Genomic DNA, 17,393 nt, shown 5'->3' with positions numbered 1-17,393 from the left:
TAACATTTTGGCGAGGATCCTTGGAGCCTTCCCCCCGCCTCCAACACAGCCCCCAAATATACACAAACTCGCCCACCCCACCCCACAAAACCACATATGTGTTATATTTGTATCATGTATTTAAATCATTTTATAAATGACTTTTCCACCCTGAATTTCAGTTTTGAAATTTTAAAGCACAGTCCACAAATGATTTGGCAACAGTTAAGAAATCACAAGTTCCCTTCTTCCCACATCAACTTCTGCAAACCAACATCAGCAAGGTTCCGCTGATGGTAAAGAGACCAGGTTCAGGAAGCTGGCCCGATTCTTTCCCCAGAGTGCGTCTACCACACACGGGGTACCGTCTGCAGTGCTGCAGGTGATGGCATGAGAAATTAGGACGACGACAGAACAGCGGTAAGCCACTTCTGTTCTTTTAGCAAGGCTTTCCAACAAAATACACAATTTCTGACTCCGAAATGTGGTTTGGTGGCGAATGGTGTGAACCGAGAAAAGTGATGAATGGGGCTGAGAGGTATAAAAAGGTTAAGCATCAGAAAAAGGCTAAATTAGGTAGGCAAAGTGGCCTGATAGGCAGTAAAGTTTGAAAATGAAATGCAGTGGTCTTATGAACTTGCACAGGAAGCCACGCGCATCCCAAGCCGGGAATTGACGATGCCGCTCTGGTCCTGCCAGAAACGATATTCTCTTCTAGAATCGAAGGGTTGGACATAACGTGGGTGGAGACGTGTTTTTCCACTGCTACCTCCGCAGAGAAGGATAAGCTCTCTGATCTCACATGCTCCTTTTCTTGTTCAGGATGTCCAAGCAAACACGTTAATTTCTACAACTGTATTCTACAGCGTTTAGACCTAGCAGGCGGTTAGGTTTTGTTATTGTTGAGAACGGTCAGATTGAAAATCAGGCTTCACAGTTTTAAGAAGTGATGTTTTCTTTTTTAAAAAAGTTTTTTTTTTAATTATTTTTGAGAGAGAGGGAGAGCACAAGCTGGGGAGGGGCAGAGAGAGAGGGAGGGACATGGAATCTGAAGACAGGCTCCAGGCTCCAAGCTGTCAGTACAGAGCCCAACGCGGGGCTCAAAGCCACGAACCGTGAGATCATGACCTGAGCTGAAGTCGGACGCTTAAACTGACTAAGCCACGCAGGCGCCCCAGTGATGTGTTTTCTAAAAAATTCATTGAGACTTAAGAGTAGTTGAAAAGCCTGATTTCAAGAGAATCTCATCCAAAATTTACTTTCCATTATTTCCATGCTCATTTAGTGCTTATTAATGTTCTTGGAGTTATTTTTTTACCACCACTTAGTGTATATTTAAGTTTTTGAAGTTAATGGTCTCTTTTTTTTAAGTTTTTATTTTGATTCCAGTTAGCATGCAGTTCAATAGGAGCTTCAGGTGTGCAGTATAGTGATTCAACAATTCCACGCATCACCTGGTGCTCATCACAGGTGCCCTCCTGAATCCCCATCACCTATTTCCCCCATACCCCCACTCGCCTCCCCTCTGGTGACCATCAGCGTGTTCTCTGTAGTTTAGAGTCTGTTTCTTGGCTTATCTGTTTCTTCTGTTTCTCACCTCCCCCCCCCACCTTGGCTCCTATGTTTTGTCTCTTAAACTTCATACAACGGAAATCATATGGTATTTGTTTCTCTCTGACTTATTTCACTTAGCATCCTACCCTCTCGATCCATCCATGTCATTGCAAATGGCAAGCTTTCATTCTTTTTTATGGCTGAATGAAGTTAATTTTTAAATCTATGTAATGCCCATTTTAAGTTTATTTATTTATTTTGAGAGGGAGAGAGAGAGAGCACGAGCATAAGCAGGGGAGGAGGAAGGAGAGAGAGAGAGAGAGAGAGAGAGAGAGAGAGAATATCCCAAGCAGGCTCTGCAATGCCAGCACAGAATCCGATGCAGGGCTTGAACTCACGAACCGTGAGATCATGACCTGAGCCAAAATTAAGAGTCAGAGGCTTAGCCGACTGAGCCCACAAGGCGCCCCACACTTAATGCCCATTTTAGATCTTGAAAATAAATTAAGTCTGTACTGAAATTTTATGATGCTTTCTAAAATGATTACAGTGGCTGACATGACCAATGAGCTATATGGAGCTGCAAAAGAAGTTATCCGATTGCTACCTGAGATTTGTAAGCTGCTATGGTAGCCACCACCAAAATTATTGTATTATAAGAAAGTGAAAATCAGGGCACCTGGGTGGCTCAGTCGATTAAGTGTCTGACTTTGGCTCAGGTCATGATCTTGCTGCTTGTGGGTTCTAGCCCTGCGTCGAGCTCTCTGCTCTCAGCTCAGAGCCTGCTTCGATTCCTGTCTCCCTTTCTCTCTGCCCCTCCTCAGCTCATGCTTTCTCTCCATTTCAAAAGTAAATAAAAACGTTTTTAAAAATTAACAAAAAAAGAAAGTGAAAATAGAATAATAATGAAATCAAACCAAGCCTATTAAAATGCCCTCCCTCCCTCCCATTGGTGACAGGTGGCTTAGCATAAGCCAAAGCAGAGAGCCATGGCCTCACAGCAGCACCGGAGGGGCTCTCTGGTCCTTCCCTTCAAGAACACAGTCCTTTTTTAGAGGGCCAGGAGGATCCAGGAAGCCGTGAACCCTTTTCAACAGCCTCTTAGTCTGATTTCAGAAAGCAAAAGAAAAGCTCTGAGTACACCTTACTGGAAAAGCCAAGGCTGTGACTCAGGGTGAGGGCAGGGAGTGCCTCTCGCTCTCCCCCGGTAGCCCCCGTCACTCTGTCATGTAGCAATCCTAGAACCCGCACGGCGTGTGTGAGAGGGAGGCAGGCAGGTGGCAAACCCAGACTCCGAGAGTATTGGTGCGTGTGTCATGGGCGAGGATGTTGTTAGTCAGGGGTGGTCTTTGAACTTCAGCTACTATTTGTGAGTGCGTCTTAAGGTCACCTCCAGAGTCCATTGACGGGGCCATTATTCCAATGGAACGTCTGGAGTTCAGCTCAGTTCTTAACTGGAGCTGAGGGATTTGTTAGGTTTTAAACTCCAGTCTCTAATTTATGACTACTCAGGGCTACACACACAGAGTAAATCTGAACCCATAGCCTATTGATTCTGGATCGACCTTAGCAAGTACAGGCTGCATCAACTTTTCAGATGGTCAGACGTAGCTCCTAGCGAGGGCACGTGTCTACGGTCAGTGGGTTTCCAGTTATTCTCTGGAATTACAGAGAATCAAAAAGCACCCCGTGGCTAACTAGTGGGGCTCGCTAGGCTCCATTTCCACTCTGCCACCTCCCGTTTGAGTGATCTTGGTAAATTAGCCTCTCTGAGCCTCAGGCTCCCCATCCGTAAAATGGAGGCTTAAGACAGCACCGGCCGCACTGAATTTTATGAGGACGATATACGAAAATGTGTGACTCGCACAGGTCCTGGTGTTTGCTTCAGGGTAAAGCACTCCGCAGGTGCTCCCTACTATATTTCCAGGGATCCAAATAGCATGGTGTTTCACAGTTGTACGCACAGGAAATCAGGACCCGTCTCTTCGCTGATAATGTGCATTTCATGTGCTAGTGGCTTCTTTTGGCTTCCAAAGCGGTTGGTGAACCCATCAGATTTGGGAGGGATAAAACAAATCTTTTGATTACTTGTAAATTTCATCAAGGGTGGCAAAACCCATCTGTCAACCATTTCGTTATTCACTTACTTTCATAACATCTCAGTGGGCAACAGAGGCAACTGCAGTTGAGGCAGAACCCATGAAAAATGAGGAATCTGTCCTGTTTGGCAAAAATTCGGTTCCGGCTGAATCCCACATCGTACCTACACAGCTAAGCGATTCAACAGTGGGGGGTTGATCGTGGTTTATAATCAGTAGGTTCTCATGACACTTGCGCGTTAGAGGCTATCAGCAGCTCCCATCCTGAGAAAAGGGAACAGCTCGGGGGAATGGTGTGAGGCAAAGGAAGCCTCCAAAAGGGGGGAGGGGGAGGCATCCGTGCAGAATGGTGCTTTGCAGCCTAGGAAGGAGATGTGGAGATAAAAGGCCGTTTATTTCAGGCTCTAACACTCCTCCCCAACCCTCGCACGCTATTTTCACCCTAGGTTGTGAAATTGTGTGGGACAGCACGTTCACTTTCTGTCCCGCATACAGCCCTCACCCCAGGGGCTGGGTCTCCAGGGGGTGGCCCCTCACCTCCATCTGCCTCCCCTCAGCCAAGGCGGGCTCGCCCGAGCCGTCCTTCACCCTGCACCAGTGTTTAAAACTGCACTTTGGGTGTCCGTTGGGGTGCAAGCGGAGAAGGAAGATGGGGGGGGGGAGGGGAACTGAGATGGGTTGTTTTCGTCGTGGGATTCAGTTCCTTCAGAGCCCGAAGGAGAGAACTGGGCTGTGGTGTGCCGAGGACCCAGCCAAAGAACTGATTATGCACGGAAAATAGGAAAGCGGTTGTGAAATGGCTTCCTCAGTAGCTGTGTTTGGCAGGGAAGGGGAAGTGAAGCAGATGTGTGTGTGTGTGTGTGTGTGTGTGTGTGTGTGCGCGCGCGCGCGCGTGCACGCTTCACATGCTTCCTTCGACAGGTCCATCGCTTTCCTGGGGCCTGCTGTAAAGGGACACCCCGGACTTGGTGGCTCAAAGACAACAGAAAATGGAGCCTCTCTCCCTTCTGGAAGCCAGAGGTCCAAAATCAAGGTGTTATCGGCACCTTCGGTTTCTTCTTGGGGGGCCCAGAGGGACAAGTCCCAGGCCCTTGTCTGAGCCTCTGGCAGTGGCGGGCCACCCTCGGTGTTCCTTGCAAACTTCCCTCTTCTCCTGAGGACACCAGTCCCTAGATGAAGGTGCACCCTAGCCCAGCCTGGCCTCACTTTACCTCGATTGCATTTCTGAAGACTCTGCTTGCAAATCAGGGCCAGAGGTTAGAACCTCAGCATCTCTTGGGGGGGTCAGGTGGGAGGTGCAAAATTGAAGACTTGGCCAGCTCCATCTAAGACTTCTCTTCCTCAGCTCCCCCAGTGCTGGGGGCCTGATCCGGGCCCCAGGGCAGCATCCTAGACATCCAGGACTGACTTCTTTTTAAAGACCTTGTCTTTTCTTCCCAGAGTGCACGGGGCCTAGGGCCAGCGGAACTTTAAAGCAAGGAAAATGATATAATCCAGCCTGGCTTATGCTTGTCTTTATACCAACGCAGTCATAAAATATAATTTTTTTAACGATTTTTTTTTTGAACGGAGGATGGGGTCCACGCGGGCCAGAGTGTTTTGGGCCCACGGAAGTCCTAACTTGGCCCTGTCGGCCAGCCCACTGTGCTTTCCGACTTAGAATGCCCCTGCTAAGTGGATAGACCCAGATTACAGGAGCCTTGCGTCAGCTGCGGTCAGGTTTTGCTGCCAAATAAGCTAACAAAACAAGGCCTTCCGGTGCTCAGATTATTTTTCGGATTTTAGGCTCACAGAAGGAGGACTGCGCATCTGGGCAAGTGAGGGCCTGCATTAAGAAAACACGCCATAAACCACTGACCTGGATGCCAGAAGGCACGATTCTATCAATCCCTGTGTCTGAATTTGTTTTGTACTCTTTTTGCTTGTGTCGATATCTCTCACGTTAGGTGATTCCCTCAGGTGATTGGTACCGGCTGTTATTTCAGGGAGAGGAGAGTGAGACCCATGTTGAGGTGCAAGATTTAAGGAAGGGAGGAAATCGCAGAGCTCAGTAACGAAGATAAGTAGTATTTTAATGTTCTGTTGAAAAAGTCAGACGGGCGAACTCCAGCCTGCAGAACAGTTGCCTGTTTTAGGAATAAAGTTTTATTGGCACCAGAGCCGGGATCAGGGTGGGGTGAGCGCAGGGTGCCTCGCAAGTGCAGGCATGCGTTCTGCCTTCCTTTCAAATGTTGACTCCTTAGCCCACCGAGGTTTTAAGTCCTGAAACGCGTGTTCGTCTCGATGACTAAGCTTTGGGGTGCGCCCTTCCATTTCACACCCACAGCCCAGCTACGATGCTTGTCCATTTTCCCAGGGGGATGCCCGTCCCCATCCCGTGCTAGGGTGCTGTCAGAGCTCGCAGGGCCAGGGACGCAGGGGATGGGATGGGGCTCCCTGCCCTAGATGGTTTGCCTCTGCCTTCACTTGTGCCTTGGGTTCAAGACTCCGGATTCAACCTTTTGAGATAGTGTCAGAGAGGACGGGGTGCTGGCAAACAGCAGAAGTAAGTGTCCTTTCTTCACTGTGCCTCAGTTCGCTTTTATTTGCATCGTTGCACTTTCTATCTTACTTGCATAATCGCCCCCCTTTCCCCTCAATTCTATCTGCAGAGATGCCATTTCTCTATTTGGGGGGTTGCCATTTCTCTTCCGCGTTGCATGCGTGTGGCCAAGAGGAGGTGGGGGGCTCAAGGTCCCCCCTCAGTTCCTGCCGGGGTCTCGAGACTCAGGCTCACTCTCCGCGCCCTTGCCCAGTGGCCTGCCCAAGGGCCTCAGCCCGGCACCCTGGGAGATGACGGGCCTTCGCCTCCCTGAGGCCCTGAGGTGAATGGGGAGGCTCGGCCGGGCTGGCGGTCTGCTCAGCACTTCCCCCTCTCCCGCGCCAATTGAGGTTCTGTAGAACCTGTCAACTCTCTGTTCTTCCCTCAGGACCCTTGAAGGGTGGGGTTAGGAATCTCAAGCTCCTCACTCACGAATCTCCAGAATCTTCTGATCGCTTCTATGGCCCAGCTTTCTGGGAGGCCATTTTCACCCTGAAAAGAATGACAAATTTCAACAGCTCCCCTCCTGGTCTCCAGTGCCCCCTAGAGGCTTTTCAGCTCACTTGCTCATTGTCTGAGAGGGACGCCGGCTTCTGGAATGAGACAATGAGGCCTTAACTTGAGGTGGCGCGGGGCAGCCCCGTCCCTTGGACCTGACCGAGGCCTCTCCTACTGTCGTACTAAAGGAAGAGTCTGCAGTCTGGCCTTCCCCTGCCATCTGTTCCTCACGGGCCATATTTAAACATCATTTTTGACATTTTTGTGTGTGTGAATTTATAATGGAAAATGATCGCAGAAACCTGACAGGCACTGCCTCAGCCAGGGGACCAAGGGCCACATCAACAGCGAGTCACCTTGCTGGTAAGTGTCTTTGGTGTGATGGGACCAGAATGGCACTTTGCTTGTGTGGTCTTCCTCCCCAAGACCGATCACCCCGTTTCATCGTGAGAAAGACAACAAATTCCACTTGAGGGACAGTCTGCATAAGTGACCCGTCGCTTTTTTTCATTGGCCTCCTTAGTAACTTCCACCATCTAACATATTATCCTGTAATGTAAGCGCCAGATGGGCAAGGATCTTAATCTGTCTCGGTCATTGCCATGTCCCCAGCTTGAAAATAATCCCCAGCTTGAGAAATAGTTTTGAACGAGTGAATCAGTGACTCTGGAGCTTTTTGAATTGTCGCATGGTATTCCATGGAATGACCCCTACTCCTAGCCATTTGGATGACTTGTAATCTTCTGCTATTGCTAACAGCCTTGCACTGAACCTCCGTATATGTAGTCCTTTACCTCTGTGAGGGTCGATCTTTAGGACCTACTTCTAGGAATCGCTGAGTCTATGTTGAGAGATGGTTTTGATAAATATTACAAATTTCTTTCTGTCTTAGAGGTGGCACTATTTAGATTCCTACCAGCAAAATATGAGCACACCTGTTTCTCCATGTCCTCACCTACACAGGATTGGTAAAAATTTGAAAAAAGGTATATCAGTGTACATTTTTTTTTAGTTTTCTTTAAATGTTTATTTCTGAGAGAGAGAGAGAGAGAGTGTGAGCAGGGGAGGGTCAGAGAGAGAGAGGGAGATACAGAATCCGAAGCAGGCTCCAGGCTCCGAGCTAGCTGTCAGCACAGAGCCCAATGCAGGGCTTGAACCCATGAACCAGGAGATCATGACCTGAGCCAAAGTCAGACGCTTAACCAACTCAGCCACCCACGCGCCCCCTCAGTGTACGTTTTTGAGTGAAGTTGAGTATCTTTTCCTATGCTTACAAGCTGTTTGTGTTTCTTTTCTCTGTGAGCTGTTTTTGAATACGTCTTCGTCCATGTTTCTGTTGGGTTATTTGTCTTCTCATTTATGCATAACATGTCTTTACGTATCAAATATCTTCCTTATCTGTGATATAAACTGCAAATATTTTCTCCTAGTTTACTGTTTCGCTTTCGGCGTTGTTTACCATGTTTTCTGGGAGGCAGAAGTTTAATTTGCATGTGGTTGGATCAGTCGGTCTCTGCTTAAATCTTTGGCCTCTGTTCTATTTTTTCACTGTTCTGGAGTTGATAGGCAGTGCAATTAGACAATAAAAATAAATTAGACTGCACGAAGGGTGTTAAGAATATAATCCTTATTTGCAGATGAGTTAATTGCTTACCCAAGGAAGTCACATGGAGAAACAACTGTTCTAAATTATCAGAGAATTTAATGCAGTGATTTGACATAAAATTAATAGATAGAAATCAATAGTGCTAATATATACCAGCAAGGACCTATTCGAAGGTAAGACGAAGTGATCCATTCACAAAAGGAGAATAGTGAGCAGGACTTGCCCTATCAGATGCTAACATCCCCCCAAATTGTCAATTATTAGAACATGTGGTGCTAGCACATCAATGATGAGCAGATTGATGAAGCGGAGAGTCGAGAAATAGAGCCAAACACACAGGAAAAGTAATATGTGATAAAAGGAACATGTCAAGTTGGCGAGAAAAGCATTATTCAACAAATGATGTTGCACATCAATGAAACAAAAAAGCAACTGACTGAATGGGAGAAAATATTTGCAAAGAGCATGTTCGATAAAGGAATGATACCCAAAATATATAAAGAACTTCTACAACTCAACACCAAAAAAATAATCTGATTAAAAATGGGCAGAGGACCTGAATAGACCTTCTCCCAAAGAAGACATGCAGATGGCCATCATTACTCATCATCAGGGAGATGCAAATCAAAGCCACCATGAGCTAGCACCTCACATCTGTTAAGGTGGTTAAAATAAAACACACACATGAAAGAAACATGTTGATGGGGATGCAGAGCAAAGGGAACCCTCATGCACTGTTGGTGGGGATGTAAATTGGTGCAACCACTGTGAAAAACAGTATGGAGGTTTCTCAAAAAATGAAAAGTAGAAATACTATACGATCCAGTAATTTCACTCTTGGGTGTTAACCCAAAGAAAATGAAAACCCACTAATTAAAAAAAACTACACACACTTCTATATTCATTCCAGCATAATTTATAATAGCCGAGATGTGGAAGCAACACAAGTATTCATTGATAGTTGAGTGGATAAAGAATATGATGTAGTGTACACGCGCACACACACACACACAGGATGACCTCTTGCCATTTGCGACAACATGGATGGACCTGGAAGGTATTATGCTAAATGAAATGAGTCGAAGACAAATTTCACTTATATGTGGAGTCTGAAAAACAAAACAAACCAACAAATAAAAGAAACAGACCCATAAGTACAGAGAACGAACTAGTAGTTGCCAGAGGAGAGGGTGGGGGATGGGGGATGAGCAAAAGGAGCGAAGGGAAAGAGGGAGGTACAGGCTTCCAGTTACGGAATGAATAACTCATGAGAATGAAAGGTGCAGCATAGGGAATATAGTCAGTGGCGAGTACAGCATAACGTATAGACTTGTGGAATCCCTATGCTGCATGCCTGAAGCTCACGTAACATTGTGTATCAACTATACTTCGATAAAAATAAATACATAAATGATGTTGGGGCAACCAGATCTCCATTTAGAAAAAAAAAAATGTGGGTCTGCGTCTCACAATCTATGCCAAAACAATCCCAGTGGGATAAGATATCTCCATGTAAGAAAATGAAATCCTAAAATTACTAGAAGAAAAGACAAGAAAATTGTTGTTGATAGAAATGAAGTGTAGAATATCCTTTATGGTGGACACTGCCCTGGATGATCTGATTCGTGCCTGGGTACCTGTACAAATTCATACATGGCTGTATTGGCCACAACTCCCAAGTTCATCCTTTCATGAGAACTCTTCTCTGAGCCTAAGGGGCATATATGTAACTGCCTACTGGACATCACTGGACGATCACAAACTCAAATTTAACACATCAAATTAACATTATTAGAGGCTTCAAACAGTACCCACTTATTAGCTCAAATTTCTGTAGGATAAGGTCTGACTGGACTCCGATCTCCAGGCTCTGAATAAGGATCCATTTCCAGGTTCATTCTGGTTGTCAGTTTATTTTAGTTCTCTGTGGCTATAGGATGGAGCAGAGGGTCTTTCCTCGCTAACTGTCAGCAGAGACCACTCTCAGCTTCTGAATCCTGCTAGCATTCCTTGTCGGTGGCTCCCTCTGCTTTTAAGTGCATCAAATTATTCTCCAGCTTCCATTCTCTCTGATTCTCCTTTATGCTGCTAGCCAGAGAAAACCCTGTGCTTTTGAAAAGGCACAGGCAATTAAATTAGGCCCATCTAGATAATCTCCCTTTTGCCACACGACGTGGCATAATCACAGCAGTAGTACGAGGGAGCAAAGGTAAGAGGGGCCATCTTGAAATCCTGCCAATGAAATCAGGTAAAGCAGAGATTTCTTCTGGTAAAAGTAGAACGTTAGTCAGCAGCACGTAGATAGTACTGCATTTGAAAAATGGCCAAAAGGAGCAGCAAATGCCCTGGGAGCCATGTTCCTACTGTTCATCTCATAAGGAGCTGGCTCTTCCTCGACTGCTATCAACTGGCAATGATGACTGATCCTCTGAATGATCACCATCCACATAAAAATCTTTCATGACAGAAGAAGAGTGTGACTGTGACTGCTCACGAACCCTAAATTGTAGAGGAATTTAAAAAGGGAGCTCTTACCTGGCTTATCTCACATTAAGGGCGTGAGTTGGGCATTCATGAGAAATGTAATTTCGTGAAGGTTGGTCTCCATACCCAGTGAAATAAGATTTTGAGGGTTATTTTGCCCACAGCCGTCATCAGACCAATCACATTCATCTGTTTATTTCATTGTATGATTACCAGAAGCAAGTTATCTAGCCCTCTGGTAAGAGAGAGTTGCAGAAAGTGAGGCATCCTACTAAGTGTTCCAGAGGACATGCAAAAACATAAACGTTATGCCTTCTCTAACAAAAGTTGACAAGATTAGTCAACAAACAGCCACTAATGCCAATGTTCATATGATAAGGAACATAGGAGTTCTAGCAGCCATTCCACAACATTTTTTTTTTTTTGAGTGCTGTATGCACATGAGGTACTGTTCTGGCACGAAGACTTGAAAGTGAGATTGCGTAGTATGATGGCTACTGGCTAAAACACGATGTCGGAATCAGAATGACTGGAATCCGGCTCTATGACATATTGTCCTTTTGAAAGCCACGGAAGTCTCTGAGTTCGTTTCTTCATCCTCAAAATGTGGATTACATAGGACCTATCTCATTGTGTTGGGATGAGCATTAATGTGGGTAAGAGAATGTTTATGGTGAGCACAATACCTGACACTTTGTTCTTCTTATCCACAGAAGGTATCCACTCTCCTGTCATGCAAGGACATCAGAGATCTTGATACGTACCACCAGAGAGGTATGGAAAAACTGCAGGAAATGCCAGTAAGAGATATGGTTGTGTAGAGAGATGGCTGTGGAGATAAGGTACAGGAGACTCTGGCTTGGAGATCTTAGGTGATACCGTAATAAAACCTGGATCTGAACTCTCCTTGGGATGGACCAACTTTCCTCAAAAGTTATGCTAATAGGTTGAAACTATGAATCTATAGCTTGCTGTGCTACCGATCTAGCATGAACCATAGCCATGGGCCAGCATCAGATGCCTTATGCTGATGGGGTATCTTGATGAATACCTCCACAAGCCCTTCTCAGGCTTTATCATCATCATCATCATCATCATAATCTCAGATAGCTTCATCTTCAGCTTCTTTTAGCACTATGAAGCTGAATGCGATGAGATATTAAAATTGTTCTGGACCTGGGAGCTCCTGGATGGCTCAGTTGGTTAAGCGAACAACTTCGGCTCAGGTCATGATCTCGCAGTTCATGGGTTCAAGCCCCACATAAGGCTCTGTGTCAGCTCAGAGCCTGGAGCCTGCTTCAGATTCTGTGTCTCCCTCTTCTCTCTAGCCCTCCTCTGCTTGTGCTCTGTCTCTCTCCCTCTCTCAAAAAGTGAATAAACATTAAAAGAAGAAAAACATTTAAAACATTGTTCTGAACCCGATTTAATGCAATTTGATTAGTTGTTAAGGGAACTCACTCTTCAAAACACATGCACAATATGATGAAGCACTGTTAATTTCATCATGAAATGCCTAGTAAATACTGCTTCTCTAACATTGTGCCTCCACTCTTGATTTTCCTTAGGAAAACATGACCCTTCGGTCTTTGCTTCTGACCTGCCTTTTCCTGCTGATCTCTGATTTCCATGAGTTCTTCACAGAAGCACATTATTCTAGAAGCTATCCTTGTGACGAGAAAGGACAAGGAGACTCTGTTATTGCACAGTGCAACAACCTTCGACTGCAAGAAGTTCCCCAAACTGTGAGCAAATATGTGACAGCACTAGACCTGTCTGATAATTTCATCACACACATAACAAACGAATCATTTCAAGGGCTGCAAAACCTTACTAAAATAAACCTAAACCACAATGCCAATCAACAGCACCTGAACGAAAACCCTGATATAAACAAAAATGGCATGAGTATTACAGACGGGGCATTCCTCAACCTACAAAATCTAAACCAGCTACTGCTCGAAGACAACCAGTTGGACCAAATACCCGCTGGTTTGCCAGGGTCTTTGAGGGAACTTAGTCTAATTCAAAACAACATAATTTGGGTAACTAAAAAGAATACTTCTGGACTTACGAATCTGGAAAGACTCTATCTGGGTTGGAACTGCTACTTCGGCAATAGTTGTGATAACAAAACTTTCGACATAGAAGATGGAACGTTTGAAAGTCTTACGAATTTGAAGGTGCTGTCACTGTCTTTTAATAAGCTTGTTCATGTGCCACCTAAACTGCCAAACTCCCTATTAGAACTTTATCTTAGCAACACCAAGATTAAAGTCATCAGTCAGGAAGATTTCAAGGGACTGACAAATTTAAAAGTGCTAGATTTAAGCGGGAACTGTCCAAGGTGTTTCAACGCACCATTTCCCTGTACACCTTGTGAAGGAGGCGCTTCAATTCAGATCCATCCTCTTGCTTTCCAAACCCTGACTGAACTTCACTACCTAAACCTCTCTAGCACTTCCCTCCGGAAGATCCCTGCCACGTGGTTTGAAAGCATGCATAATCTGAAGGTGCTGCATCTGGAATTCAACTATTTAGTTGGTGAAATAGCCTCTGGGGAATTTTTAACAAAACTGCCCTCCTTAGAAATTCTTGACCTATCTTATAACTATGAAAAGGCAAAGTATCCAAAATATATTAGCATTTCTCAAAACTTCTCTCATCTGAAGTTGCTCCAGACGTTACACTTGAGAGGTTATGTGTTCCAGGAACTTAAAGCAGAAGATTTTGAGCCCCTGGTGGGTCTCTCAAACTTAAAGACTATCAACTTGGGCATTAACTTTATTAAGCAAATTAATTTTACCCTGTTCCAAAATTTCCCCAACCTGACAATCATTTATTTGTCAGAAAACAGAATATCACCCTTGGTAAATGAGATCAGGCAAAATGATGCAAGTCGTTCCCCTTTTCAAGGTCATATCCGTAGGCTACGCTCAGCAGATACAGAGTATGACCCACATTCAAATTTTTATCATAACACCAACCCTTTAATAAAGCCACAGTGTACAGCTTATGGCAAAGCCTTAGACTTAAGCCTGAACAGTATTTTTTTTATTGGGCAAGATCAATTCAAAGCTTTTCATGACATTGCCTGCTTAAATCTGTCTTCAAATGGCAATGGCCAAGTGTTACATGGGACTGAATTTTCAGCTGTGCCTCACATCAAATATTTAGATTTAACAAACAATAGACTAGACTTTGATGATGATAAGGCTCTCAGTGACCTGCCAGAGTTAGAGGTTCTAGATCTCAGCTACAATGCACACTATTTCCGAATAGCAGGGGTAACGCACCGCCTAGGATTTATTCAAAATTTAACACAACTACAAGTTTTAAACTTGAGCCACAATAGCATTTATACTTTAACGGAGCAAGACCTGAGAAGCATGTCCCTGCAAGAGTTGGTTTTCAGTGGAAACCGCCTTGACATTTTGTGGAATGCTGAAGGTGACAAGTACTGGAAAATTTTTACAGATCTCAGGAATCTGACACGGCTTGATTTGTCCTTAAATAACCTTAGGCACATCCCAAATGAAGCTTTCATTAACTTGCCCCAAAGTCTCATCGAACTATACATAAATGATAATGTGTTAAATTCCTTTAACTGGACATTGCTCCAAGAGTTTCCTCATCTCGAGTTGCTCGACTTAAGTGGAAACAGGCTGTCCTCTTTGACCAACAGCCTCTCTAAATTCACGCCTTCTCTTCGCACGCTGCTACTGCATCGAAACAGGATTTCCCATCTGCCCTCCGGCTTTCTTTCCGAAGCCAGCAATCTGGTACACCTCGATTTAAGTTCCAACCTGCTGAAGATGATCAACAAATCCACACTTCAAACTAAGACTGCCACCAAATTAGCCATTTTGGAACTAGGTAGGAACCCTTTTGATTGTACCTGTGACATCGGAGATTTTCGGAGATGGATGGATGAAAATCTGAATGTCACAATTCCTAGATTGGCAGATGTCATTTGCTCTAGCCCGGGGGATCAAAGAGGGAAGAGCATCGTGAGTCTAGAGCTAACAACTTGTATTTCAGATACCATTGCGGCGATACTGTGTTTCTTCACGTTCTTTATCACCATCACGGTCATGTTGGCTGCCCTGGGTCACCATTGGTTTTACTGGGATGTTTGGTTTATCTATCATGTGTGTTTAGCTAAGGTAAAAGGCTACAGGTCTCTTTCCACATCCCAAACTTTCTACGATGCCTACGTTTCTTATGATACCAAAGACGCCTCTGTTACTGACTGGGTGATAAATGAGCTACGCTTCCACCTAGAAGAGAGTGAAGAAAAAAATGTGCTCCTCTGTTTAGAGGAGAGGGATTGGGACCCGGGGTTAGCCATCATCGATAACCTCATGCAGAGCATAAACCAAAGCAAGAAAACAATATTTGTCTTAACCAAAAAATATGCCAAAAACTGGAACTTTAAAACGGCATTCTACTTGGCCTTGCAGAGGCTAATGGATGAGAATATGGATGTGATTATATTTATTCTGCTGGAGCCTGTGTTACAGAATTCTCAGTATCTGAGGCTGCGCCAAAGGATCTGCAAGAGCTCCATTCTTCAATGGCCTGACAACCCCAAGGCGGAAGGCTTGTTTTGGCAGAGTCTGAAGAACGTGGTCTTAACTGAAAATGATTCACGGTATAACAATCTGTATGTTGATTCCATTAAACAGTACTAACTGATGCTAAGTCATGGTTCACGAACATAATAAAAATGCAAAGCAATTACCCTCCGTCTAAGGTATTTATTGCTTGCTGTGTGGCAAATTCATTACCCCAAAACCCAGTGGCTTAAAATAACACAATCTGTGATCTTACCATCTCTTTGGTCAGGAGTCCAGACGAGGCTTGGCTGGGTTCTCTGCTCAGCATCCCTCAAAGGCTGTGATCTAGGTGTCAGCGAGGGCCACAGGCCTCTCCCGGGGTTAGGACCCACTTCCAAGCTCAAGCTTTTACGTGGCTGTTTTCAGGATTCAGTTCCTCCTGTGCTGTCAGTCGAAGGCTGCACTCAGTCTCTCTCCCACGTCGCAGCTTGCTTCTTCAAAGCCAGCAAAAGAGAGAGGTTGCTAGCAAGATGGAAGTCACCATGTTTAGTGGTCCCTTCAGGGAAGTGATAGCCCAGCATGTGGGCCATCATCTATTTGTTAGAAGTAAGTCACATGCCTGCTCCATGGGAGTGATCGCCTCAGTCCAGAGAAACTAGTCTATGACCAAAACCAAAACGGGCAGTTGTAAACGGCCTCGGTTGGTCTGCCATCTCGGTCATAGATTGTGAATACCAAGAGACAGGAATTATCATGGGCCATCTTAACAGTTGGCTGCTGCACCTTCTTTTCAATATCTAAGAACTTTAATAACTGTAACTCATGGTTCTGATGTTACGTGGCTAGTTAGATTTATCATATTATCCATGGCTACATGGTTATATTGTGCTGTGGTCTTTTACGATTACATTTATGAATGTTGGCCATGATACTTGACTTCTAGTGTTTAGATGACATTTAAAGGGTAAGATGGATATTTTTAAGTGTTTTTCATTTCTTGACTTTTTTTTTTTCTTTTCAAGAAGTCTGCAGCCAAATTAGAAGCGTTTGGAGTATCTATCAAGTGCCATTTGCTGTAAATCTTGAAATAAATGATTAAAAATGCTTCATTTCATATGACACACCTATGATAGACATACAGTAGGGAAATGGATCTGTAATGTAAAAGAAATTGCCATCTACACTGGGTTTTTGAGGATACTTTGAAAAAAACCTTTGGTAAAAATCAGAAGGGAGGGACACCTGGTTTAAGCATCTGACTCTTGGTTTTGGCTCAGGTCACGATCTCACGGTTCAGGAGATTGAGCCCCGCATTGGCCTCTGCTCTGACAGTGCAGAGGCTGCTTGGAATTCTCTCTCTCTCTCTGCTCCTCCCCTACTCATGCTCTCTGTCTGTCTGTCTCTCTCTCTCTCGATCTCTCTCGCTCACTCTCTTGCTTGCTCTCTCGCTCTCTCTGTGTGTGTCTCTCAAAATAAACATATAAACAACTTAAAAAATCAAAGGGGAAATGGCTTTGATGAAATTTATAGATTAAGGCAATTATTAATAGAGAAATGAATTCTACCTTTACTCCCTACTCAGAAGACAAAGTCAGAAAGGACTACCTGTTTGTGCCCTTTATTCAATTCTCCCAAATGAAACAGCTTTGGCACTCTACCACCTCTACCACCCCTGTGGTTCCTCTGCTTCAGTCCATAGCATCCTCCTTCCACTACAAGTATGAATCTTGAAGAAGCACTTTATGAAATTTACCTGACAATAATCAGAAATTATCCAAGCCTAGGAGTGCCTGGGCGGCTCAGTCACCTAAGCGGCTGACTTCAGCTCAGGTCATCATCTCACAGTTCATGAGTTTGAGTCCTGCATTGGGCTCTTTGCTGACAGCTCGGAGCCTGGAGCCTGCTTTGGATTCTGTGTCTCCCTCTCTGTCTGCCTCTCCCCCTCTTGCACTCTGTGTCTGTCTCTCAAAAATAAAATAAACATTAAAAAATTTTTTTTGAAATTATCCAAGCATAAAAAAATAAAGCCCCTTCAG

At 44.7% G+C, this 17,393-nt stretch overlaps 1 protein-coding gene across 7 annotated transcripts; it reads left to right on the top strand.

The window, feature by feature from the left end:
- Window positions 1-203: 203 nt before the first annotated feature.
- Window positions 204-15,542, top strand: TLR8 (toll like receptor 8). Of its 7 annotated transcripts, XM_039234258.1 has the most exons (4): window positions 6,134-6,177; window positions 6,602-7,074; window positions 11,515-11,575; window positions 12,367-15,542. In XM_039234258.1, the coding sequence occupies exon 4, from the start codon at window positions 12,373-12,375 to the stop codon at window positions 15,490-15,492; it is 3,120 nt and encodes a 1,039-aa protein (XP_039090189.1). In that variant the 5' UTR covers window positions 6,134-6,177; window positions 6,602-7,074; window positions 11,515-11,575; window positions 12,367-12,372; the 3' UTR covers window positions 15,493-15,542. The 7 variants fall into 7 exon arrangements, with proteins under 7 accessions (XP_039090186.1, XP_039090190.1, XP_039090188.1 ...); XM_039234255.1 differs by lacking the exons at window positions 6,134-6,177; window positions 6,602-7,074 and adding an exon at window positions 204-399; XM_039234257.1 differs by lacking the exons at window positions 6,134-6,177; window positions 6,602-7,074 and adding an exon at window positions 5,652-5,808.
- The last annotated feature ends 1,851 nt before the right edge of the window (window positions 15,543-17,393 follow it).

Source organism: Hyaena hyaena, unplaced genomic scaffold, assembly GCF_003009895.1.
Source record: "Hyaena hyaena isolate Hyena2069 unplaced genomic scaffold, ASM300989v1 scaffold_85, whole genome shotgun sequence".
Taxonomy (NCBI): domain Eukaryota; kingdom Metazoa; phylum Chordata; class Mammalia; order Carnivora; family Hyaenidae; genus Hyaena; species Hyaena hyaena.
This window is presented reverse-complemented; position numbering and strand designations above follow the sequence as displayed.

Excerpts from the sequence above, each read along its gene's own strand:
- TLR8 (XM_039234259.1), top strand. The coding sequence starts at position 12,373 with ATGACCCTTCGGTCTTTGCTTCTGACCTGCCTTTTCCTGCTGATCTCT.